The sequence below is a fragment of the Rhinolophus sinicus genome, linkage group LG06 (genome assembly GCF_036562045.2).
Source record: "Rhinolophus sinicus isolate RSC01 linkage group LG06, ASM3656204v1, whole genome shotgun sequence".
Taxonomy (NCBI): domain Eukaryota; kingdom Metazoa; phylum Chordata; class Mammalia; order Chiroptera; family Rhinolophidae; genus Rhinolophus; species Rhinolophus sinicus.
The window spans coordinates 17902037-17928158 of NC_133756.1; the positions used below are offsets into that span (position 1 = coordinate 17902037).

The window sequence follows — 26122 nt, forward strand, 5'->3', positions numbered from 1 at the left end:
CAGGAGACACAGCACATTTGAGGGAGGGGTCTCTGATTTGGAAGAAAGCTTCAGGGGCTTCAAGGAAGAGAGAGGTGCCTTCGTTCCTCGAGGCTATACCTGGCAACTCTAGGCAATCTTCCCACCCCGTTGCCAAACCAGAACTTCCCTGATTCTGGGGCCTGTGCGCTGCTGGTGTTTGCTGAGCTGGTAGCAGTGGGTCAGCCAGGAGCCAGAAATGTGACCTCTCTGCTCTGCCCAGGTCCCTCTGGGTCATATCAGCCTGAGAAAATGGTTCTCAGCCTGGGGTCCTAAAGCCAGGAAGAGTATCTTCTAGCAATTTCCATTCAAAAAGAAAAGTAGAAGTGGCACTGTTTTCTTTATACCTCTTCTTAATATTCCACAGAGATGCTGGATTCCTGTTCCCCCGCCACGCCCACCCCAGCCTCCCTCCAGTCTGAGAATGCCCTTTGCTCCTCCTTGAGTTTTCTGCTACTATGATCATCTCAGGAAATCTCCATTAGCTTGCTGGGTCAAAGGACCACTTCTGGCCGTGATTAATTCAGATGGGTCCTCCTGGACCCAAATGGACACCATAACTATCACTGGAAGTTCAAGAAACCACCTCCTCGCTTCACTGCCGCTGCCGCTGTGGAAACCTGCCACAGCATCATGCCTCAGGCTGCTCCCACACGGCTCCAGCCCCTACCACAGAGCTGCGACCTGTCACCCCTTCCAAGCGATGTTTTAAATTTAGATTTTAAATTATGAGATTAAAGTTCAAGCAGACTGAAGATATAGACAGTAATATAACAGAACCTAAGAACTTACCTCCCAGATTTAACAGATGTGAATATTTTGCCGTATTTGTTTCAGATGCCTCTTTCTCTTTTACAATTAAATGCTACATACAGCTAAAACTCTACCTTGATCACCCCTCTTCCCCTCCTCTCTCCACTAAAGTCTGACCCCCAAATAAGCATGTTTCCAGATATGTTTTACAGTTTTAAGATATAGTATTGCTTTTTGTGTTTCACAATGATATTGAAACATCATATATGAAAAAAGCACAATTACAAATGAGTAGGAATAAATGAAATACTCACATGGGGCTATGATTACTGACCGTCCACATGGAAATGGGAAAATTAGACTTCTATCTGACATCATGCACAAAATTCCAAATGGATCAAAACCTTACATATCCCAAACTACTTCTTCCAGGGACCTGATCCTGGTCCTCAGCCAAAGTCCCTCAGGCCATGGCAGAGGCAGAACCCTGACTTGCCTTACTGGGTGATACTTGAATGGAACATGGAGTCCTTCCAGGCTTCCTGATCCCGCCCTGCCCGACCCACATTCCAGTCCTCTCCCTCTCCTTCACTTTACACTCGCCCGGTATTGGCAGCAACAAGGGGCAACTGAGATTACTGTGAAGCAAATCTATCTCAGTAGGACAAGCCATCGAGAAGACAAAGAAACCCCAGAATCCAGTCTAGAGGTTGTGTCATCCATTCTGCTTTTACCGATCACCATGCATCCAAAAGCAGCTGTGAGAATACTAAAATGTACTGAACACTCCATGTGAAAGCTGGGTACTTGACGTGTATTCTCTTATTTAATCCTTCCCACAACCTTATGAGGTGGACACTGTTATAAACTTTGTTTTACTAATTAGCATCCTGAGATTTAGAGAGGTAAAGAGATTTGCCCAAAGGTGGGTGTACATCTCAGGCCAGTCAGAAACCCAAGATGAGGTTCTTAACTGAAGCTCCTGGCTGGTCCAGGCAGCTGGTATGTCTGATGAGGTGGTAATGGGTGACGTTTTCTACTGTGCCCTTGAGGGCAGAACTAAGAGCAATAGGTGCAAGATCCAGGGAGGCACATGTCGACTTCTAAGAATCACACTGCCAAGGGGGAGACATGGGTAGCTGGTAGGATTAGGGCCTGAGAGTGGGCTACTGCCCAGTCTCCGATTCTGGCCACACAATGACCTGCCTTTGGATCTAGAAGTGTGTATGGCTGCCACATTTCAGTAAGTTATTGGAGAGCAGGGTGTTCAGAGGTGAATCGATTGTAAGTTGGGCCATGTTGCTAGCAGGTGAAGGTATGCAGAACCTCAAAGGCTGTAATCAACATCTATCCTGCTGGTTGTCCCTCTGACTTTCTCTTCCTCATTGTCAACCCAGGCTCTAGCCCCTTCAACATCAGGCAACCTCAGAGCCACTGCACACACGCAGAGGACGTTATCCTGGAACACACCCTTTGTTCCTTTGTTTAAGACCCCTCCATGGCCCCCTGCAGCACAGAAGACAAAGGCCACTCTCCTTACTTCTCCATTAGAGGCTCCATGCTAATTCTGCTCTTGATACTGCAGTTTCCTGACATGGTCCTTCCCTTGTGGTTTCTGCTTCATAACTCATACTTTGGATGTTTGCTTCTCCTCTACGCCATGCCCTTCAATTTCACCATAATCAGATTATCTCTTGCTCCCTCTTATGAGAGCTTTGCAAGGCTAACCTCACTTAGAATTACTCTATGAGCCCTCTCAGGACTTCCCAGCCTAGCCCCACTACTCCTAGCATATCAGGTTCATCCCACGTGTCCCTTCCCAGGTTATTCCATTCAGTTTGTCACAGGTTAGACCCCTAAATACATTTCAGCCCAACTTAATCAAGCCTTTCCCACTTACCTGGGCTTTCCCCCGTATACAACTCAGGAGTCCTTTGGTTTCAAGTAATTAAAAAAAACCCAACTCAAATGAAACTTAAACAATAGTGTGGATTTATTGGCTCCTAATGAAAAGATCCAAAGGCTTGACTAGCTCCAAGTGAAGCTTGATTCAGGAGTTCAAACAATATGACTGGTCCTCAGTCTCTCTCTGTTCAGTTCACTTCCTTTGGCATTGATTACCTTCCTGTGGGGCCCACCCCACATTCATGACTCCTGAGAGCACATGTTTTCCGGTTCAAACACAATAGCATAGTCTATTTACAGAGAGCTAAATTTGAAGGCCAAACACGAGTTTCATTAGCCATAATTGACTGACTTTGGTCAGTGCCTGTCCTTGAAACAGTTGATCACTATGGGCAAGGTGAATGCAGACTTTCTTAAGAAATATGGGCCCATGCTGCAGTTGAGAGTGAGGTCAATCCCAGTGTACCCCCAAACCAATAAATTCACGGTACTGGTTACAAGGCAGAAGCTGGGAATGGATGCTGGGAGTGATTCAACCAGCTCTTTCAACCACTACACCCATTTACCACCTTCTAGACTAACCCTACTCACTTCCCAGGTGAGTCCTAAATGGTCCTTGGCAGGAGCCATGGCTCCTCCATCATGTGGGAGCTTCCTCAGGCTCTCCCCAAACACTCTATTACAGCATCAGGCTGAGACTACACTGATAAATGAATTCACCATAAACGATGGAAGGCTACTGATAGCTCTTCATGCCCCTTACTCTCTGACCTGAATGACTTGCATTTAAATAGGGCACTCAGTGTGTTGGTCTAATGAAATGGAGTACAACTGCAGAAATTTCAGGAGCTCTTTTGGATTTCCTTTTATTGTGCTGCCATCTTGCCTTCTCTCTCTATGGGTAGGGCAGGACAGGGTATGCTTCCAGTGGAGATGGACACCATTTTGGCGTTTTACCATTCTCTGAGTCAATACCTGTGACATGAGTCCTGAGATCAGAGTTCCAGGCTCACCCGTTCACTGCTTTGCCCCCTACCACCTCCATGCCAGTCCCAGCCTTTGCTCTTCTCTGCTCTGCTGGGAAACAGACTTCTGCATGCTGACTTCCTCAGGCTTCTTTACCATCTCACTTCTGGTTGGGTTTTGCTGATAGGAGATACCACAAGGAGAATAGAAGGCGGGAGAGAAAAGATGCTGGGACATTCCTTCTCTCCTCCTTCCCTGCTCTGGCATCATTTCTCTGGCAATAGCTGCCTCTACCAGGGTCCAGACATGCTATTTCTTCCCCTTGTTCCTCCAGCCTCGGGATGTTGATGGGTTTCCCACTGATGCTGATCTCTAGAACTCCATCAACCTTGTTTGATTCCTTAACTGCCTACCCCTCTGAAAGGAGTCCTGCATCCACGTCTCTTTGATGTAGGAAATTTCTGTGAGTGTCGGGAACATGGTTTCCCGAAACCGAAGAATGGAAGCACGGACCAGGGAGAGGCGAGGAGTTGCAAAAGAGGATAGTTTATTAAAAGTAGAGTCACAGCTCTCGAATGAGAGGGGGTCCCGACTAGGGTGCAAAAGCTCTTATTTTTATATCTTCCCTTGCCCGATTGGAGAAGGTAGTTGGCACCTTCTAATGGAATTCATCTACTAGTTTTGTTGTTTGCCCATCCTGAAGGGATTAACAAAATAACCCATTTCTATCCAGTATCAGATCTGCTCCCTTTGTCTGGCCAAAAGGTATTCACGAGATAACTTACTAACCTCAAGGTGCCATTACATTTTATGCAGGAGTGAATGAGCCATTTCAGAACCTGGAGTTTCAGGATGTGGCTGTCTTTGTTTATTCCACCAGGGACCTTCCTGTCTATCTAACAACATGCTAACTAACCTGTCTCATCTTCATCTCAAACATCTGCAGTGAATTCTGTTCCTGTGGGACCCTGGCAGGGGAGAAATAGCGCACTCTCCCCAGGCAAGACTGGGGCCTGGTCAAGTTTGCTCTTCAACAGAACCCTGGGCTGGGCAATTGAGAGCTGCCACTGCCTTACTGTCAGGCTTTGGATAATTCCCTGCCCTCTCTTGACCCAAGTGGCTCATTCCATCAATGTGAAAGGAATTGAATTTGATGGTCTGTCATCTCCCTGAAAGTAATGTTCTATGTTCATTAGTGTCAAGTTTGTACTATGGTCTTGAGGGTGGCGTTGCTCTTTTTCTGACCCAGGATCTCCTTCCTGGGGCTACTACCTTGTCCCTGAAAGTGCCTCACAAGAAAGGACTCGAAGTGGCCCATATTAAAAGAGTCAGTGGAAACACAGGTTAAGCTGAGCCTCAGTTTCACTACCTGGAAAATGGGTATATAGAGTGAGTACCTATGACCTCCTTGTTTGGGTTAAATGACATACCGGTAGTGTGTACAAAGCACCTGAAACATCCTAGGAGCTTATATGAAAAGGCAGTCCTTATACCAACAATTATACCAAGTATTGCCTTCTGTTTACTCCTCCAAGAAACCAAGGCAGGGTCCTGATTGCCTGGTTTCTTTGAAGCTCAGCACATGGTTTCTGTCCAGCTGAGTTTTGGAAGTGGTCAGCCAAGCTGTCTCCTCTGAAGTCTGTGATTTTTGTTGTTGTTTTCTCTGCCCTGTGAAGCTCAGCCCACTCTGGGCTGCTGCTGGCTCCAGGGCTTGGCTGGGGGAGGGACCTGGCAGGGTTCCTGGATCCAGAACATAAAGCCACCTAGAGGCACCAGGAGGCAGGAGCCTACCTCTCCAGCCATGGGGCCCGTCCTGTTCTCCCTGAGCCTGTCCCGTCTGGGCCTGTGGGCTTCTGGACTGATCTTGGCCTTAGGCTTCCTCAAGCTTATGTGTCTGCTGGTGCGGAGGCAGTCACTGGCCAGGGCTATGGACAGCTTCACAGGACCACCCACCCACTGGCTCTTCGGGCATGCTCTCGAGGTACGCAGTGGGTACAAGGAGGGAGGGGTGGAGAAAGAGAACAGTCTCTTTCTCTTTAGAGAATCCAGTGCAATCCCTGGGAGTCATGGTTCCCACTCAGCTCTCCGACCGGTTCTCCCTCTCACTCCTGCCTTCTGAGCCTGACTGGGTGAAAGGCACTTTAAAGTTGGAGCCCAAGCAGACCACGAACTCCTTCCCATAATTCTCAGGTCCAGGGTTCAGACAAAGCTCTGCTATGGGCTGAACGATAGCATTGGGGGAAAAAACCCCTGTGCAGTTTGATAAAATTAGGCAATACCTTTTAAATCTTAACCAGGGTCCTCTTTGTACTATGTGTGAAAATATTTCAATTTCTAAGGCAGAAAATTAAAGTGAAGGCAGAGATGAGTGCTGTCACCTGAGAGACCTCCTGGAGCGTCTAAGTGGTTGGTGCCCCCAAAGGTGGGGTCCTCCCATCCATGCCTATGGGCTGGCTCAGGAGCTGTGGCATCTTCCAGGGTTCAGATCCTAACTTGTCCTCCCCCTCATCGTGGGGGAGACCACTTTACCATCCATTGTCAGGAACCCTTCTTAGGTCCCTACCTTCATGGGGATCTACACCAGAGGTTTCCTAACAAAGAGCAAGGAATACCTGCTTTGGAATCAACTGGGTGTAGCTTCCTGGGCTCCCTGCCCCTTGACATCCTAATTCGCATAGTGAAACTAAGAGCGTGAATTTAAAAACGTCCCAAGTGTTTTGCTCTGTGGCCAGGTTGGGAACCCAGGTATAGATACCAGAGATTAAGGGTCAGAGAGAGGCATAATTACTTCTTCTATTCTCAGTCTGGGGAATTGTCTTCAGGTGAGGATTGCCCATGCTTCTTCTTGACCCTGCAAATAACTACCTTTTCAGGCATGCTGGAGACACCCAGGAAAGGAAAGGATGCACTGGGGAGATGAATTAGACCCAGGCCCTGCTCTCAAGAAGCTCACTATTTAGATGGAAAAACAGACACTAGAGCCTTCCCTGTCTCAGGCCAGGGCGGGTGCCCAACCAGGAGTTTGCATCAACCCCATGCTCTGTATCTCAGTACTTGTCTCATTGCGTTGTTATCTTTTGTTTACTTATTCATCTTCCCCACTAGATCATGACCCCGAAAGGATAGAGATCAGGTCTGATTCATCCCTGTACACTCAGGGTCCAGCACAAAGTCTGCCACAGAGCTGGCATCACTGAAGGAACAAACAGTGAATGTTGGAGAGTAGGAAGGGCTATCAAAAGAGGAGAGAGAGTGAAAGAGAAGGCAAGTAAAGGGACCAAGAATGGCTTGGATGAGGCTGTGCTAAGTACAGAACGAGGTCATGGGAAGGTTGAGGTCTGACACTAATGGTGGTATGAGAAGTATTTGGGAGACCTTCATTCCCTTTTCTATTGCATCCCCTCTACTTCCTCTTGCCTCCGTGAAAGCATCAAAGCTGGCTTTTCCCTTAGCCCATGGGATTCTCTAGGACAGGGACCTTGCTCCCCTTTCCTCTTGTCAGAGCTAGCTACATTTTCCCTCCAACCACCCTCCCCTACCACCCCCCACCCCTTGCAACCCACTTTGAGAGTGGATAGAAGGCCTGGAACATGGCTTGGTTCTGGTTTCTTGGCTCTAACACAAGTATGTGAAAGACTTTGGCACCAGGAAGGGTGTCAAAGGAGTGGTTTCTCTCTAGCACTACAAAGGTTTCCTAGGGAACCCATGGCAGGCCCAACACCTTTGCATTCTCTAGGGCTTGGCAGCTGTGCTCTGGTTAGATCCACAGCTGAACTGAGAAATAGGGAGGGCTGTGTAGGGATTATTTTTCCTAATATAAAGACGAGAAAATTGAGGTTCAGAAAGAGCAAGGAATTTTCCTATGTGCATGTAATAGCTCAGAAATGGAGTCAAGGCTGAGCCCACGTCCCCTGCCTTTTCATGCAGCACGTGATCAGTGTTTTGCCATTGGAATTACCCCCTGGTGGTTGGTAAAAGGTGAAAGAATTCACATCCTCAGAAGCAATTGAAGTTAGAAAGTCTATTCAAGAGGAAAGACACTGGCGTCCAGGTTGCAGGGGACAGAAAACTGCACCTAACTTTAGGTTAGCTTTTTCTTATATAGGCAAGGGCAGGTAAATTTCCTTACAGCAGGAGGTGTGACTTATAGACTGAGGTCATTTGATTGACATATGTTGGTTATATAACTAGTTTCTTTCTGCGCTTGCTCTTACCCAGAATGCAAAGAGAAAAACCCACGGGGTGGGGTGCAAGCCTTAATGTTCACTTTATTTTAATTGTATTATTGTTGTAATAACGGACAGGTTTCAGCAGTTTGCGCATGTGTCAGTAACCAGCTTACTCCGGTTAGGGTATTTTCTCCCTGAAGTAATAACGGACAGGTTTCAGCAGTTTGCGCATGTGTCAGTAACCAGCTTACTCCGGTTAGGGTATTTTCTCCCTTTTTCAGGGGTGTTTGGACAGCTTGATTGATCTCTGGGCCACTTGGTGCTAGACGCACTCATGAAGCACACATTTGGCAAAGGAGATGGTGGCCTGGGGTCAGGTCAGAGGCCACTTGGGGTTACTAGGATGAACCCACACAAGTTCAGAGGGGACAGTTGGCAGGACTCTTGGGCCATGCTGAGAGAAGATAGGGTCTGCCCCTAAGGGATATCCTGTTGGTGGGAGCAGGTTTTGTTCATGGCAGGTAGACAGAGTCTGGCTTGAGTGGGGAGGCTCAAGGGCAGAGATAGGAAGGGAGAAAGCATTGCAGTTAGGGCTGGATTGCTGGAATAGAGCTGGGGGGAGCCATGCTGCGAGCCAGTGTCTGATAACTCAATTCTCAGACTATGTCCCCTTGAGAAGGGATTATGTCCTATTCTATTAGAATCCTGCCCATTCCATTCTGGGGCCCAGGAACAATTTTCCATATAGTGGGTACTCAGCCATATTGTTGACCTAAGGTTGGGGCCCCAGGGAAGGACCCACAAATCTAACCTGTGTTTTGGAGTAGAGGCAGGGAAACCCAGCTCCCACACAGGAAAGGTAATCCTCTGAGATTGCATAGTCCTCTTCCCTGGCCCTCCTCACTACTGGGCTGTTCCCTTGACCTTGTGCTATGCACTGAATAGCCCTGGTACGGAGCTCTGGCCCATTTTCATTCAGCAGTCATTGATCTTGGGCCTTCATTGTGCTTCCTCTCTGTGCTCCCCTTTCTTTCATTGTCAATAACATGGACACAGGCATCTATCCTCACTTTGCTGGGTTAGAGGAGGATCAAAAGAGTTCAAGTACAGGTACTTTGCAAACTGGTCAGCAGGTGTTAACCCAAGTCAAGAGATTGTTGCAGCAAAACACCCTGAGGCATTTGATTCCTTTTCCCTCTTCCAAATCAACTCAGTCTTTGGGAGCCAGATAAGATTCCTCTTTCCTAGAAACTAGCATTGTGTGGTCAACAAATGCAGATGGGGAAGGAACCCGTAGAGCTTGGGGTCTGTGATTTGGGAGAAGCCTGTTTGATGGGTGAGGCTCCTGAGGGGAGGGGAGGAATCCAAAGGGATTAGCCTTGGACAAGCCTTGGAGGCTTCCTCCTTTGGAACAGAAGGGAAGGTGGGGAGGCTGGGTACAGGGCAGGTGAATTCTCAGGTCTGGTGGCTGACTTGTAGAGATTTCTTGTGTGACGACTTCTATTTTCCCTGTGAAGAGGAGCAAAGCTAATTTGCTGAGAGCAAGGAAGAGAAGGGTGGAGGGGACAGTTGAAGAAAAAGAAGTTTTTGAGGAGCAGACTGTGGCCAACGCTTTGGGGCTTTCTAGAAATGTTTCTGCTCATCTCTGCTCACATGTCACCTCAGAGAAGGCTTCACTGAGCCACCGAACCTTGTCTACAGTAGCAGTCCTGACTCTTATCCTGCTTTGTTTTCATCCTAGAGTTATCACTATCTGGAATTATATTACTGATGTATTTGATTCTTATTTCCTTTCTCCCCACTTGCAATGTAAACTTGGGTATGGCTTTGTCTTATTCACACTGTGTCCCCAGGAACTAGCACCATACCTGGCATTGAGAGTGGGTGCTCCATGCCCATTTGTGAAATGTGTGAATGAATCTCTGGGAGGCCTAACTTGGGGCAGCAAAGCCACTGACCTGGGTGAGGATCAATGTCTGCAACCCCTGGAGTGGGGCACTTCTTGGGCCCTTGCCCTCCCCTCTTCTTAGGCATTTGTTTGGTCATTCCTGGGGCTGGAGTTCATCTTTGAAGCTGAAGATAGAGAGGTGCGTGGGGCAGAGAAGACACTTGGGAACAGAAAGACCTGGAATCAAAAATTGTGTGACTTTTGTCAAGGCCACCATTACATCCTAGCCAATATGTGGTGTCTAGGGGAGTTGTGGTGACTCATGTCAATCTCACCCAAAGTCCGTCTGCTGCCTTTATTGATCCAGAGGTTCCTTCTGTCTGTGTTGTGTGTTCACATGTGTTCACATGTACATGTGTAGCAGTATACTTGTCTCTGGAAGGATGGATGGAGGATGAACTCACCTGCTTTTCACTAGAGTAGGTGTGTGTGGGGAGGTAATTCTCTGCTTCTTGCAGCATTATCCATTAGATACCCTCCCTCCAGGCTCCTCATGGCTTTCTGTTCAATCCCACAGTAGAATCCTCAAAGAATTTGTATAAATTGAAGCCATTTTTTTTTCACTGATTTTTATCGTTATTTCAGAGGTGCCACCTCTTCTCAGTTTCAGTTGCTTTTTTTTTTTTTTTTGGCAGGCGCTCCTAACCCTTTAACTTTGAATACATACCTTTGCTGTCCTTGACACTGGCTGGAGTTCACACACATGCCGGGTGCTGACCAATCTTGTGTGTGTGGAGCAGTGCCCACAGGAGGAAATGACTGAAAGTAGATCACCCAAGGGCATCTGAGAGTGTCCATCCTGGAGAAGGTCAGACCCAGTAGGATGTGGCCCCCAGTTCCCAGGCCCTGCAGAATCTCCCTGAGAATGGGAGCCTGTACGGGCCCAGAGAGCAGAGCAGAGACTCGTGGGAAGGACACAGGCAGGTGGCTTTCAGTTTGGTGACTAAGAAGTCTTTGTAAGAATTAGGACAGTCCAAAGATATTAGGGTTGCTTTGAAAAGTACTAAGTTTCATACTGCTAGAGATGTTTGAATTCTTGGGGCTAGGATTTGCACGTGGTGAAGGAGCTGGGCCAGGCGACTGTGGGTGCTGGGAATCTGAGATTAATTAGCAGAGCCTGCATCATCAGAACCCAACATGCTGGGGGAGAGGGAAGTCCTGCCCCCGCCCCTTCCTAACTGCTTGTTTTTCTGAACTCCTACCCCGTTTTGTGAGATTTGTTTTTGTTCTCAAGCAGCCCCCCTGGGAGAGCTGTGGCTGCAGCAGACTCGCAAAGCAGACAGCTTGTTTCTTGAATACCCACGAAATGAACTTCAGGTCAATGACTGATGGCTTGGGCAGGCTTGCTAACAATGAAACAGGACTCCGGTCCCCAAAATGATATAAGATTCTGGTCTCTGGTGCCAGGAAATCTTGGTCTCACGTACCCGACGAATGAGACCGCAGACTCAGAAGGAGAAATCAAGGAGCAAACATTTTTATGAAAGCGAAAGTACAGCTCTCTTGCAAGTGGTACCGAAATTGGGATGCCCACTGGCTAAGGCAAAAGTCTCTCAACTTATACTTTTCCTTGTATGGCTGGGGAAGGGAGATGGTGCCTTCTAATGGATTCTGTCTATCAGATTTGCTCTGTGTATCTAGCCTAAAGGAGTGTACGATATAACCCATTTATTCCCAGAGCCAATTACATTTTGTCCTTGGAGTGAATGAGTCATTTCAGAAGCTGGAGTTCCAAGATGTGACTGTTTATTTTACCAGGGACTTTCCTCTTTACCTAACAACATGCTAAATAAGCTGTCTCAAAAGGAGGGGAAGCAGATAGAACTTTATTCAGGATTCCCAGTGTGCCAGACTCATGTGGGACAGTTCTTTGGTCCTGGGGGTGCACTGCTCTCACTTATAAAAGGGGGTATGGTTTGACCAGGAGTTGTTGAAGTCCCTTACAGATCTGATCCTCAGAGCAGAACTTAGACTGTGGGAAAGCAGAGGAGAGTAGTAACGTATGCTTGCTCCTCCCCTTCCCTCCTATTGGTTATTCTTGATGAGGTAAACAAAGAGTGCAAACATGAGGAGGGGGAGTTATGGCTGGGGAGCTGGGGTCAGTGAATTATCTCCATGCCTTTCTCTCTCCTTCTTCTATCTTTCTGGGGAAAAACAGTCTGGCCCGCACCTCAGATCTCTGTAGGTGTCCCAGTTTGGAGCATCTGAGGAAGGGTCTGAGGCATCTAGATGTGCTACTTAGAGGAGCTGGCCAGGCAGGCATGTAACCCCCAGAGAGAGGAAACCCAGCACTTTTGATGGGGGTGCAGGTCCAGGGGTGGGACCTGGTGTCCAGAGCTGGCCTCACTTCTACCAGGTGCCTGGGGCAATCAAGGGCATGAAGGAGAAAACTGGGCACAGGCAAGCAGAAGCTGGTTCAGGCTGCGGGTGAGGTCCGGGTCTCCTGTCCCAAGTGGGGTAGCTGCAGAGGGGCACACGCATGGCCGATGAGGAGGGGAGTGGAGCTCAGATGAACTAGATCAGCCAAGGGTCTCTTCCACCCCTGTTATCCTGTGAGTCTAGCATCTCTGTGACTTAAGCCTCTCCCTGCCTCCTGTCCAGTTGGGATCCGTGGACCTGGGAGAGATGAATAGAAGGGGAGCAGCCATGGTGATCATAAAGTTGGCAAAGAAAACCCTGGACAGCAAATGGGAATAAAAGAGAGACACAGGAGGAAGGGGACATTTCCAGCAACACCATCCAAGATAGGAGGCAATATAGGGCTCCAGGGACACAAGAAGTTCTTTCGTACCAGCAGATGGAGACGATGTTTGTCGGTTAGTGTAGTGATAAACTTTTTGTGTGCACCAGGGCAATGAAAACTCTTACAGCCTTCATGGGTGGAACTCAGGATGGTGAGTTCCGAGGCAGCAAGGGAAGAGATCCATGGGGAAATTAAACTGGACTGTGCAGAGGGTGCAAGGAGAGGAGCCCCAGAGAAGGCAAAAGATGGCTGGCAGGACACCAAAGTAACCAGGCCCAGTAGCCAGGGCCCTTGGGGGGAGTGGCTTAGGTCAGACAAGGATCCCCGGGGGCCACATTAGCATGTGGTCACTGTCCGTCTTCAAGGCTGTGTCCTGGAAAATAAAACGTGGATTAGATGAGTGGGTGAGGACTATGAAAGGGAACTTTACAGGAAGAAAAAGAAGGGCCAGCGCTTGCACAGACCTCAACACAAATGTCACAGCTTAGGCCTGTGCACTGCACAATTTGTGCAACTGAACACAGCAGCCCTGACAGACTGCGATGTGCAAAAGAGAACGTGGGGGCTCTCACCTGAGTTAGAGTAGTAATACATTGCAAGCAATGGGAAATCAGTTCACTTTCTGAGCCTCAGTTTTCTCATGTGTAAAACGGGAGTAATTATCCATTCTCTGTGAGGCAACCTATGAATTCACTCACATAATACCTGACATATAGGAGATACTCAGTACATATCTGTTCCCTTCCATTTCCCATGTCAAGATATAGAATGGGAAAATGAGCAGCAAATCTGGACATTAGCCAGAGTGGGCGGATTTGGGCTGGCTGGGAAAAACAAATGGAAATCTGCAATGCTGTTTGGCACACAGAGAGTGCTGGTGGTGGCCCTTCTCGGGCTCCCCAAATTGAGCAACAACCTGGGCTGGTTCCTAATGAAATTGACTATCTCTGGTCAATGTTCACATTAGCCAACTGCTTTGTGTGTTCTCTGCCCTGCTTTTTTGTCTTCCTTCTTTTTCATTTCCTTTATCCATTCCACTCATTCAACACACAGTTTATCCAGTACGTACTATTTCCAGGGCACTATGCTGAGCTCCACGGTGACTTGGAGATGCCACAGATGTGATCTGTGCACTCAGGAAACTCACAGCTTATGAGTGGAGTCAGGACTCCTGGGTGTGAATCCCAGTTCTGTCGCTAATTAACCATGTAACTGAGCTTCCTTTTTTCATCTATGAAGTGGGAATTATGATAGTGTTTATATTGTAGAATTTTCTGAGGATTAAATGAAAGAACTTATATAGCAGGATGACTGCAGTGTCTGAACACATTGAATGCTCAATCCATGCCAATGTTAGTATTAACATTTTTGTCGTGGACGCAAGCCATCATAACATAAGCAGAACATGGGTAAGGTACAAAGAGTGCTGGAGAGGCCCAGAGAGGCAGATTTCAGTCCCTGGAGGATAGAAAGATTCTGGAGCAGGGCACATTCAAGCTGGATGTCAAGGAATGGGCAGTGCTCGCATACAGGGTGTACGAGGACCAGGGATGGTATAAGCAAAGGCACAGGGATGATGCTCACTTAGGAGGATGTCTTAGTTTTCACGTTCAGACTCACAAGGCTGCCATAGGCACAGTTAGCATCCGTCTACTCTGACGATATGGGAGCTTGCCAGGAAGGCCACGTCACACATTCCTCACAATATGCACACAGCTGTCAGCGAGGGGCTGGCCAGGGGCAAGGAGATGAGATCCAATGTGTGGGTCCTCCTTGTCTTAGAATCCCCAATGTCCAGTGACAGTTGCAGGGTTCCTGCAAGGGCCATGCACTCACGCTCAGGGAAACCCAAAGCATGGTGTCTCCATCGGGTGTTTATAGTTCATTTATGGTTCTTCCCAGTCTAGATGTTATTTACCAACCAGGGTTCATTTTGGCCATAGCCGTGTTGTCTAGCAACACAGTTGACATCCTGCAGTTATGAAGTTTCCAGGGAAACAGAGTTGAAGAGTGTAAGCCAAGGTCATCTTCCCATGTGACTGGGGTTAAGGTTTGGTCAGGCCTTTACCCACAGATGGAAGTATCTTAGGGCATGTTCAGAGCACATTCTCCACTGCATTTTGGGGACATTTGGGACTAGGATATGTCAGAAGATGAAGGGAGGAGGCCTGGAGGAAGATGTTGAGGAAAGGTAGGCTTGAAGGTGAGGGAACCACCAACTGAGGATTCACTATGTGCAAAATCCAGCTGTGGGTCATTTCATGCCTTGGATCAGTGGAGGGCCTTGAATGTCACATGACCTCAACTAATACCACACGCAATCTGCATGATGTACTGAGGTCGAAGCAATCCTAAAAGCTAAGATCTACCCCCATTTTATAAGTGAGGAAAGTAAGTTTCAGAGAGCCTAAATAATTGCCGTGGTCTTACATCTAAAAAATATGGGAACTCCATATTCAAAGTAGGTTCTTTTTCGCTAAAACAGGGATTCAGAGAGTTGTTGTGAGGATTGAAAGAAGTCAAAATGCAAGATGCTTAGAAGAAAGCCTGGCTAACAGCAGTACTCAATAAAAATTAGATATACCTCCTCACAAATTATAGACCTCTGACTCTGTTCTGAGAATCCCACAGGCAGGTCACTGCAGGGTTTTAAGTGTGCCTCTGAAAGAGTCCCTCTAAATAGGGAAAAATGAGTAAGTACATAATGCTACATCCCTATAATGGAATACTAGGCAATTGTTAAAAACAGTGAGGGACAGCTAAATGAACTAGTTTGAAAAGAAGGACAAGATATTTTAAATGAAAGAAGGCAGGTTTTGGAAAGTATTTATTATATACTCTATTGTTACATACAATAACTCTGGGTAAGTAGATGCGACTAGAAAAACCCCCAAAGGGCACACAAACTCATCTGGATGATCTCTGCAAACACATCTCAGGCCACTGTCCCACCAAGAGGCAGCTCCTGGAAAGTGCCACACTTTTCCCACCCCAGAGCCTCTGGGCTTGCTGTTCCCTCTGCCTGGGTGTTACTCGCATACTCTTCACGTGGTTAGCTCCTTATCACCCTTCCGGTTTCACCTGAAATGCCATCTCCAACAAGAGGTGACCCCAGATCACTGTATCGCAGCAGGTCGTCCCTGTCAGTGTCTCTCCTAGCACTGTTTATTTCCTTCTTAGCACTTACTACTGTCCACAATCATTTTACATAATTACTTCCTTCTTTCTTATGAGTCTACCCACAGAATGACAGGGCAGGACCATGTCTTTCTCATTCCTTTGAGACATCTAGACTGTGCCCTGTTTATAGTAGGTCCTCAATAAAAACTTGTTAAATGACTTACCAGAGGTGGAAACCGAGGTGATTTCTTTGTTGCACAACAAGCTGGTAACATCCTTCTAATAAAAACCTTCAATGCTGATAAGAAATCTCTTTGGCTGTAGGGTAGATAGAGGGTTGGGCAGGCAGCAGATGGAATCAGGGTGATCAGTTTGGGGTGTTAGGAAAGACAGGTACAATAACAGGGTGGCTTTGACTTAAAACAGCGGCACTGGGGCTGGAAAGGGCACTGAGCCGAGACAGGGATTGCACTGGGTGACTAGCTGGAAGGGAGGGTGCAAAAGGAGGAAGGGACATTCCCAGGGCCTGTCTGGGCAGCCTCCTCTCTTCCCTGATCAGGAACTTAGGGCCTGAGTGATGACATTGGATCTCTGAGTGGCCGGCCCTTCTATCACTATTACAGATGCAGAAGACAGGGAGCCTGGACAAGATGGTATCCTGGGCCCACCAGTTTCCTTATGCCCACCAACTGTGGATCGGACCATTTCAGGGCTTCCTGAACATCTACGAGCCAGACTATGTCAAAGCTGTGTACAGCCGAGGGGGTGAGAGTTCTCAGGAGAGGGCGGGGCTTCCTGAGAGCAGAGGGCTGAGGACACCATGTGGGGCAGAGTCCTGGGCCCACAGCTGAAGTCTGGGAAGCTGATGTCCACATCCTATTTGTCAGTAAACCTCCTCTGGGAGTTCCCCAACCCTCACTAGACCCCATCTTCTCTGTCTGCTGCAGACCCCAAGGCCTCGGATGTGTATGACTTCTTCCTCCCGTGGATTGGTGAGTGGGCACCTTCCCTGCCCTTAGTGCTGGGTGACCAGGATCCTTCCCTGGTTTGTTCTTGCTCAGTCAGTTATCCATCCACCAGACCACCTGGTCCCATGTGACCCTCCTAAGCTCATGTGTTGAGTGAGGAGAATGGGGAGGAGGCAGGAGAACACCTGATTGTTCAGGGAAGTAGGACCCAGGTGCCTTCTCCTGCTGAGTGTGTCTTCTTCCCTGAGAAGCAGGGCAAGGGCTCTGGAAAATGTGTGAGTGTGAGGAACAGCCTCCTGGAGGAGGTGGCACTGGAGTTTATCCCAGGAGATATTATAGGCGGTCCTGGTCAGGGTAAGGGCTTGAGGGAAGATAGGGAGGTGTGCCCAAGGCTGGTGTCACCAGAGGCTGGGAGCCTCGGTGGCTGTAAGGCAGAGCTCAGTTGGGATATGAGGCTCTGCTGGGGGAACTGGGCTGGGATGGGATAGGGTGGGGCTTGGCTAGGCCCAGGCTGCCAGGGGTGGGGCAGGTGTGTCTGGACTGACCAATACTCCCGCTTTCCTCCCTCCCCAGGGAATGGCCTGTTGGTCCTTCACGGACCCAAGTGGTTCCAGCACCGCAAGCTGCTCACACCTGCCTTCCATTATGATGTGCTGAAGCCCTATGTGGCCCTGTTTGCCAGCTCCACACGTGCAATGCTGGTGAGCTCCATGTGTCCCGCTCCTGGAGGCTGTGGCTGCTGTCGACCCCCACCCACCCCAGTTTCCCAGTGGGAGGGCAGTGAGGAGAGTCACTGAGGCCCTGAGGTGGCGATGCTGAGCCTTGTGTTTCCTGTCACCTGCTGTGTGCTGGGTGCTGACTGGGTGCTGAAGCTCCGAGTGCCTAGCAGCCATAGCCCTTGTCACCAGCAGGAGACCCAGCCCTCCCTCACAGACCAAAGGGCCTCTGTGGGGCACCAAGGAGGCTCCTACTGTAGCAGATCTGAGGGATGCCTATATTTGAGAATATCAGGAAGGCTTTTCACATCTAAAAAGGGCCTCCTCGTTCTCTATGCCATGAGCATCTCATCCCTAAGAGGCACGCGAGGGATCATGGGTCATCATCAGGGACAAGGCTCAGCATCTGAGGGCTGATAATCCCCTGGGGTTGCTCAGGGTAGACTTTCCCCCTGCAGAAAACTCTTCCCCAGCATTACTGCAGGCCTGACTTCACACAGACCATGCTGGGGAGCTCACCACCTCTCTGCCCTCCGCTTCCCTTATATATAGTCTGCCCTGAATGGAAGGAAGCATCTTGTGTGCTGTGCAAGGCCTGCGTCCTGGTCCTGCCCTCTGAGCCTGAAGGCCCTCCCCGCCCCAAGCCTCGGTCCAGCAGGGTGGAAGACAGGCCAGGGACTGGGTGCCTGGCAGGCAGAACAGGCTGTGGGTCCTGGGTGCAATGGTGGGACATCCAGCCCGGCTGGTGCCCCACATTACCTTCCCTCTCTGGGCTCCAGGACAAGTGGGAGGAAAAGGCTCGTGAGGATAAGAGCTTTGACATCGTCTGCGATGTGGGCCACATGGCGCTGGACTCACTCATGAAGTGCACGTTTGGCAAACAAGACGGTGGCCTGGGCCACAGGTCAGAGGGCACTTGGGGCGACCATAGGATCAACCCACGCAAGCTCAGAGGGGACAGTTGGCAGGACTCCTGGGCCATGCTCAGAGAAGACTGGGTCTGGCCCTAGGGAATACCCACTTAGGGGGAGCAGGTTTTGTCCATGGCAGGGAGACAGATACTGGCTTATTGGCGAGGCTCAATGGCAGGGAGAGGGAGGGAGAAAGCATTGCAGTTGGGCTGGAACCTGGGATGGAGCAGCGTGGAGCTCTGCTGTGGGCCAGTGTCTGATCCCCCTTCCCCCTCCCTCTGCCTTGCAGGGAAAGTAGCTACTATCAGGCAGTTTACAGTCTCACTCTGATGATGCAGCAGCGCCTCGAGCAGTTCCTGTACCATAACGACTTCATCTACTGGCTCACCCCGCATGGCCGCCGTTTCCTGCGAGACTGCCAGGTGGCTCATGACCACACAGGTGGGCCTATGCCACAGGGCCCACGCACAGGAAGCCTAGGTTCTAGTCTACCTCCTCCCAGCCCTTCTGGGATCCTTCCCATTGCAGGACTTCAGTTCCCCTGTGGGCAGAGGATGAGTCCCCAGGAGTAACACCCTGTGCTCTTGTCCCAGACCAGGTCATCAAGGAACGGAAAGCAGCTCTGCAGGATGAGAAAGAGCAGGAGAAAATCCAGAACCGAAGGCACCTGGACTTCCTGGACATTCTCCTGGGGGCTCGGGTCAGTGAACGGCTGCCCACCTCCACCTGAGAACCGGTCCCACAGGGGTCTCTATGCCATCCTCCCGGGAAAGGGCTCACTGGACAGCAGCAAGGGCTCGTAAGGATTTTCTCCCTCTGTCCCCAGCAAATTTGAGCTGTTCTTTGTCCCATGGCACTTAGCAGCAAAGGCTCAGAGGTGGGAAGGGGCAGGGTGTGGCTGGCTGTCGCACAACGGAGACATGTATTAGCATGGAGACTGGGTCACATACAGGAGGCCTGAAGACCAACAATGACTTCTAGGACACTGAAGAATCTCAGCAGCCTAGAATCTTAGAATCTTAGTCTTCATTCATTCATTCATTTCTTTACTCATCCACTCCATAAACTCACTGAGCCATACCCTGAGTTAGTTGCTGAGTTAGGGACACGGATGATGAGAAAGATCTGGCAGTGCCCTCCAGAGACTTACAATCTGGTGGAGAAGACGTCAGATGTATGTTGACAAAGATCTCTTCTTGTGCCAGGTGGCATTCTGTGTGTCAAGTGAGCAGAACAAATTGTTCAGGCTGGGTAAGGTCGTAGGTCTCTTGGCCAGAGGGATCAGGGAAGACTTCCTAGAGTAGGAGGCCTCCAAGCTGGGCTTGGCAGAACAGATAGGAATTGGGGGAAGGTCCTAACCTCCAGTGTGAAAGAAAGCCTTTACTCCCTCTCTTGGACTTTCCTCGGATAGCCCCTGTGAAGAGTCCTTTTTGGTCTCTACCTCAAGTGACTTGGCTTGCTCCATTACGCCCTCCCTAACCAGGATGAAAATGAGATCAAACTGTCAGATGCAGAGCTCCGGGCTGAGGTGGATACGTTCATGTTCGAAGGCCATGACACTACCACGAGTGCCATCTCCTGGTTTCTGTACTGCATGGCTCTGTACCCAGAGCACCAGGATCGCTGTCGGGAGGAGGTCCGTGAAATCCTCGGGGACCGGGACTCCTTCCAGTGGTGAGTGAGGCTGCAGGTGAGCCCCGTCTGTCCTGCTCAGCTCCAGGGAAGGGCTGTGCCCATACTGTGTGGAGTCATCACAGATGACACAGGCCCATCCTGGAAACCAGGTGAGGGTGGCAGCAGCTGTCCTGTTAGCTCCAGTGGGTGGGCGAACCCTTGAGCCCATTCTCCCACAACAGAGTCTTTCAGATGTGAGTAACAGAGAAGTTTGTCAACAGGAGGCCGATTTTTTGTGTGCTGACTCTGACGGCAGAACCTGACTACTATTCTGGGTTCCATGATAGGCCTGGGGGTGCTGGGAGAGAAAGAGGTGGAAATTGGGGATGAACATAGTTGGGACATCCAGGGAGCTGACTCCTTCCCACCTGCCTTTATGTGGCCACATGCAGTATCCAGCCTCCTCTAGTGAAGGAGAAAAGGCTGTTTCTCAAACCACATCCCTAAAAACTTTCAATGATTTCTTTCTTGCTTCAAGTTGAACTCATTAACAAGACACAGGTTGATGCTGATCTCTCTTCGCCGCAGGCTGTCTGGGAACCATGCACAGCCTCCTCTCCCACCTCTGTCCTCACTTCCCTCTCTCTCTGCCTCCTCCCTTTTGTCACCCACCTCACCTATAGCACAGGGCCCGGCACACAGCAAGGGTGCAAAAATGCTCAGTTGATGAGACACTTTAGATTCATTTCAGGGAGACTGACACATAATTACAGCATCTCAGATTTCAAGCACAAAATCTCCATTACTTATTATTTATAGGTTGGATGTTCGACATCTACCAAGGTTTCCAGCCATTTGCCAGGTGCTTGCCAGTTGGTGGGGGGTTCGGATGCATGGGGAGAGGAGGAGTAGAATCCAAGTTGGGGGCCTTGGGAGTTTTTAGAGAGACAAAGACAAAGACTAAAAAGCTGAAGAAAACTGCAGACTGGGGTAAGGTTGAGTGGCCACAAGTTTTGGGCAGAAGAATCAAAAGGGGTGGGGCTCAGCCGGCTTTACAAGGAGCAGAAAACTCACATAGGCAAAGGGAGACAGAGTCAGGCATTTTAGGTTGCATAACAGTGTGAACACAGCCTGGAGGCAGGGAGTTGAAATATTTATTTAATTTTCATTTCGTTCTGTCTAGAATTTGAAGCCACTTAAAAGGTACATATTCACTAAAATAATAAAACAGATATGAGAAATGAGGATGCAGAGAGTGGGGTACACTAGGGCTTAGGGCTCTGTATTAAGGTGTTGCACAGTAGTTATAGATGCACCTCACATTTGGTCCTATTGGCAAAAGGGAAAACAAAAACATGTATTTTGCACCTGAGATTGCCGTTGTTCACATATTTGTTACCTAATTCAACCAATGACTATCAGCCCCTGATCCTTCGATTCCAGCTCCATAGGGGAAACTAAGCAGAACCTAAAGAACCGTCCCTTGTGGGGCTTCTATGTGGCTCTGAGAGACACAGGTGTGGCCTTGTCTTTGATGGCTGGGTGCACATATACCTCTAGGGTCCTGTGCCTTCCCTTCCTGGCAGTGAAGATGAGGGAGGGATGGAGAAACGTGGAGTCAGAACCCCAGTGTCTGAGTGACCACCCCATGTGCAGTCTGGTGTGAACACTTGGAGCACTTGTGTCCCTCTGACTGTCGGGTGTGTGAGGGTGGTGAAGGGGGCAAGGTGGGGCTGGGGCCTGCCTTTCCACAGGACTCCATTGTTTCCCACCCCCAGAATAACTGGTTGGTTGTTGGCAGGGATGATCTCAGCAAGATGACCTACTTGACCATGTGTATCAAGGAGAGCTTCCGCCTCTACCCACCTGTGCCCCAGGTGTACCGCCAGCTCAGCAAGCCTGTGAACTTTGTGGATGGCCGCTCTCTACCTGCAGGTGGGATGGGGTGGATTTGGGGGTGGAACTGGAGTGCTTGAGGATGCTTCTCTGACCTCTCTGTTCCTTTGGCCAAACTTTGCACCAATGGCGAAGAGCTCATGCTTTGTCTTGGCCTGGGTTCATGCTGGCTATACAACAAATGAGTAAATCCCTCTGTCCCTAAGCCTCTGTTTGCTCTTGTGTAAAATGGGCATGAGAAGAGTAACTGCCTTACAAGGTGGTGACCAGGATTCAAGAGACAATGTTCGTCCGGGCTGTCATGTACCGCTCTGCAGGTTATGCCCTGAGCAACTTCGGAAGGCATCATTCCCAGAGACTGTGATGCTGTGCTGTGTACACCCTGTGCAACTGTGCGTGGGGGCTTTGTAAAGAATGTTTAACTCTGTATCTGGCACATAGAAAAAAACCTCTGAATGGTAGCTGTTACTATTGATAGCATGTTATAAATACCCTGTTTCCCCGAAAATAAGCCCTAGCTGGACAATCAACTCTAATGCGCCTTTTGGAGCAAAAATTAATGTAAAACTCAGTATTATATTGTATTTTATTGTATTGTATTATATTATATTATATTATATTATATTATATTATATTATATTATATTATATTATAGACCCAGCCTTATAGTAAAATAAGCCCTGGTTTTAATTTTTGTTCATAAAGACGCATTAGAGCTTATGGTCCGGCTAGGTCTTATTTTCGGGGAAGTACTGTAACTTGCCGTGTGAAGCAGTCAACTGAAAGCAGAAAGTTAGTAATAATCCTTACCTGTCCTGGCCTGTAGTGGCCAGAGTTCTGCCCTCTGTTTTCTCTGTTTTACAATTCTGTGTATGGTGCTGTGCCCAGTGATGGGGCTACAGGAAATAGGAGGTCGGACAATTAATTTCCTGAACCCATCTTAGAAAAAGTGCTACATACCTCATTGCTGAATATCACTACGGTCACCTTCATAGTACTCCCCTTGGGAAGCGATGCACCACTGCCGGCACCTAGTCCACCCTTCAAAGCAATTTTGGAACTCTTTTTCTGGAATGACCATCAGAGCTGTCGTCATATTACCCTTGATATCCTGAATGTCATCAAAATGTTCCCCTTTCAATATTTCCTTTATCTTTGGATAAAGAAAGAAGTCATTGGGGGCCAGATCAGGTGAGTAGGGAGGGTGTTCCAATACAGTTATTTGTTTACTGGCTAAAAACTCCCTCACAGACAGTGCTGTGTGAGCTGATGCATTGTCGTGATGCAAGAGCCATGAATTGTTGGCTAAAACTTCAGATCGTCTAACTTTTACACGCAGCCTTTTCAGCACTCCCAAATAGTAGACTTTGTTAACTGTTTGTCAGTTGGTACAAATTCCTCTGATTTCAAAAAAGGTCAGCAACATCGTTGCACCAAGTTCACGAACTTAATTGTCAGTCCTTGTATGTGTGATAATGATTAAAGGTACTTTTACATGTTGAGCATGGTCATGAACGGTCTGTCACTGGCGGCGCTGAGGCAGGGGCTGCTGCCCAACTTGGAGGACATAGGGAATTCTGGCCCTGTGAGGAGGTGAGCTTGGCTGTCCCAGGGGCACCCAGTAACCCGGCCTCTGCTCTGTCAACAGGCAGCCTGATCTCTCTGCACATCTATGCCCTGCATAGGAACAGCTCAGTGTGGCCCCAGCCTGAGGTATCCCATTGCTGAACCCAGAATTCAGATGGGTGGGAGGCTGTGGGGCTCACCCTCCCTCCGGACCTGGCAGCTATTGAAGCAAGAGCTATTCTCTCAGGTCTTTGACCCCCTACGCTTTTCCTCTGAGAATGTGACCGGACGCCACCCGTTTGCATTCATGCCCTTCTCTGCTGGGCCCAGGTAAGGAGAAGCCCAACATCTGCAGGCCCTCAGGGCAGGGGTGGTGAGGAAGGAGGATGGCGTGGGTCGGGCATCCTTTTGAGGAACTCAGTGGTGAGGGGACCGCGCTGGGTTTGTGGTGATCCTAATGCAGGGTAGGTTCCAGGGACCTTCATTTTGCCATTAGCATATTCATGTCCCTGGCAGGTGGGGTGGGTGAATCATTCCCAGAAAACCCTTCACCCGCTGAAGCCAGAACACCCCATGGGAATATACTCAGTCTGCGACCCTACCATGCTCCCAAGATCTGTTTCTTAAGTCCAACTCGCTCAATCAATCAGCCAATTCTTCATGCAAAAATCATTATTGATTTTCGTTGGCCACTGAGAGCGCTGGATTTGATCGCTCCGCACACGCCATAGCCTCATGCCTCCGTGTGCTGGTCTCTGCAGGAACTGCATCGGGCAGCAGTTTGCCATGAACGAGGTGAAGGTGGTCACGGGCCTCTGCTTGCTCCGCTTTGAGTTTGTGCCGGATCCCTCACGGCCTCCCATCAAGAATCTCCAGCTAGTCCTCAAGTCCAAGAATGGCATCCACCTCCACCTGAAGCCACTGGGCCCCGGCTCCGGCAAGTAGCTTTGCCAAGAGTCAGACCCCAGATAACTCAGGTTGTGGCCTGTCCTGGGCACCCCCATCCCCAGGCTGGATTGTGGAACAGCTGTGATTCCCTGCCTTTGGGAGGCTTGTAGTTTAGAAGGGGAGCAGGTACCCGCGTAGACAATCACCCCAAAGATGATGCGATGTAACCATGTGTGTCCATAAATGCTTACTATGCATGTATTCTAGAGCTGACTCATTCATCCAACAAACACGTGGTGAGCACCTACTTGTTCCTAGGTTCCTCATTTTTCTCCCATAATTGGCAATCTTTCTAAGATGGTGCATGGACTTTCATTCCAGTCTGAGCGAGAAGTGAATGCAATGGAAGCTGTGCCCTGGGATTCACGGTTATGACCAGGTACTCACCCATTCCATATGACAGAGGGATGGCTTTCAGGGCTTACGCCTTGACTGAGATTGGTCTATTGGTTTAATGTTGTATAAGTGTGTTTGGAATATAATCTAAGGTAAATTTACCTGAAGCAAAAATACACAGAACAATGAATTTCTAATGCAAACAACCAAGCAACCACTGCCAAGATAAGGAATAGGGAATATGGTTTCACTGGTACGTCTTCTGCCCACCTGAGATAGGTTTCTGTGGCACTGCTGCCATTGCTAGTCAGTGTCACAGTCACCCGGTGCTCTGGGTTCAGGCTATGCTGGGGAAGGTGACAGAATGGCATTAGAGGGGGACTTTGTGGAAGAGACGGTGCTTGCACCAGGCCTTTAAGCAAGGTGAGGTATGAGGTACAGAGAAAGAATTTTGGGGACAGCCTCGGGCTAGGGTTGTATGATGAGCCAGAGATCCTTCCCCAGTAGTGTCTGCAGCAGTTGCCCGATGCCTGGGGTACATATGCCTCAAGTGTTCATGGTCTAGGATCATTAGGGAGCTTGAGTCCAGAAATTAGACGTGGAAGGGAGGGTACTGGGAATGGGGGGGAGTGGGCCAAGGGAGGGAAGTTTTAATGCTGGGACTTAGGGATGTCTCTATGATGCCCAGGAGATGTGCCATTTGCAGACACATCCTTTCTGTTATTGATGCTTGCCCTCTGAGGAGAAGACCACCGTCCTGGAGGTTGGCCATGGGCTATCTGCTCACTCTTGTTAAGACCTGTCAAGACGTAGACCTCCTTGCCCACCTAAGGCTGGGATGGAGAAGCCTTAGCCAGGGTGTGGTCCATGTCATCGAGGTCCCCCTCTGTCCTGGCTCTGAGCCAACATTTCTGTGCACGTGTGAAGATACGGTTTCTATAGCCATCACCTGGGAGCTGAGCCCAGTGGTCATAACCAACCCTGACCCATGGGTGGTGGTCAAGTTTAAGACATGTCTCCTTTTCTTATCTCTAAGGCATCTCAGGAGGCCTGTGAGGCAGGACTGCAGGAGGCCATTATCCCGCTTCAGTATTAAGGGAAGGAAGCTGACAAGATGCTCATCAAGGAGGGCTTGAGCTAAGCCTTCTGATTCTGGGCTTTTTGACCAAGGCACCACAGGGAGTGTTGACTCTCTCTTTGAAGGCATATGTTGGTAGGAAATAGAGCTGAGAGCTCTGGGGCCAGACGGAAGGAGGAGGTTCCTTGTGGGAGGGGAGGATAGCGGTGAGGGAACCACGGGCACCACAGATGAATTCCACGTCATCCTGCCAGCTCTCCAACACAGCTGTTGCCACTTCTGATCCCAGGTGCTTGTGTGCACGTGTGTGGGTAGAGTGTTGTATGAGAGGGGCACACAGAGGTGTGGCTGTACAGGAGTGTCACTATGTATGTGTCGTGGGTTAAACATGAAAGCGCAAACTCAGCCTAGGTCTGTCCCATTGCCTGAAGCCAGCAGTGTCACTTCTTGGTCACGCTCCTCACCCT

General features: G+C 49.2%; 2 protein-coding genes across 2 annotated transcripts in view; both read left to right on the forward strand.

The window, feature by feature from the left end:
* The first annotated feature begins 5327 nt into the window (after positions 1-5327).
* CYP4B1 (cytochrome P450 family 4 subfamily B member 1) lies at positions 5328-24442 on the forward strand. Its single transcript, XM_074334684.1, has 12 exons — positions 5328-5623; positions 16246-16387; positions 16570-16614; positions 17164-17291; positions 18086-18210; positions 18507-18658; positions 18811-18917; positions 19701-19891; positions 21633-21766; positions 23376-23440; positions 23541-23623; positions 24055-24442. The coding sequence occupies exons 1-12, from the start codon at positions 5444-5446 to the stop codon at positions 24236-24238; spliced, it is 1536 nt and encodes a 511-aa protein (XP_074190785.1). The 5' UTR covers positions 5328-5443; the 3' UTR covers positions 24239-24442.
* LOC141572094 (cytochrome P450 4B1-like) overlaps positions 10381-26122 on the forward strand; it is a 47286-nt gene continuing 31544 nt past the window's right edge. The window contains exon 1 of the mRNA XM_074334685.1: positions 10381-10567. The gene's annotated coding sequence lies outside the window, so the exon portion shown is untranslated. The remainder of the gene's footprint in view (positions 10568-26122) is intronic.

Coding starts and splice junctions, on each gene's coding strand:
- CYP4B1 (XM_074334684.1), top strand. CDS start 5,444: ATGGGGCCCGTCCTGTTCTCCCTGAGCCTGTCCCGTCTGGGCCTGTGG. Junction 5,624..16,245: donor TCTTCGGGCATGCTCTCGAG/GTACGCAGTGGG, acceptor TCACTATTACAG/ATGCAGAAGACAGGGAGCCT. Junction 18,918..19,700: donor ACATTCTCCTGGGGGCTCGG/GTCAGTGAACGG, acceptor CTCCCTAACCAG/GATGAAAATGAGATCAAACT.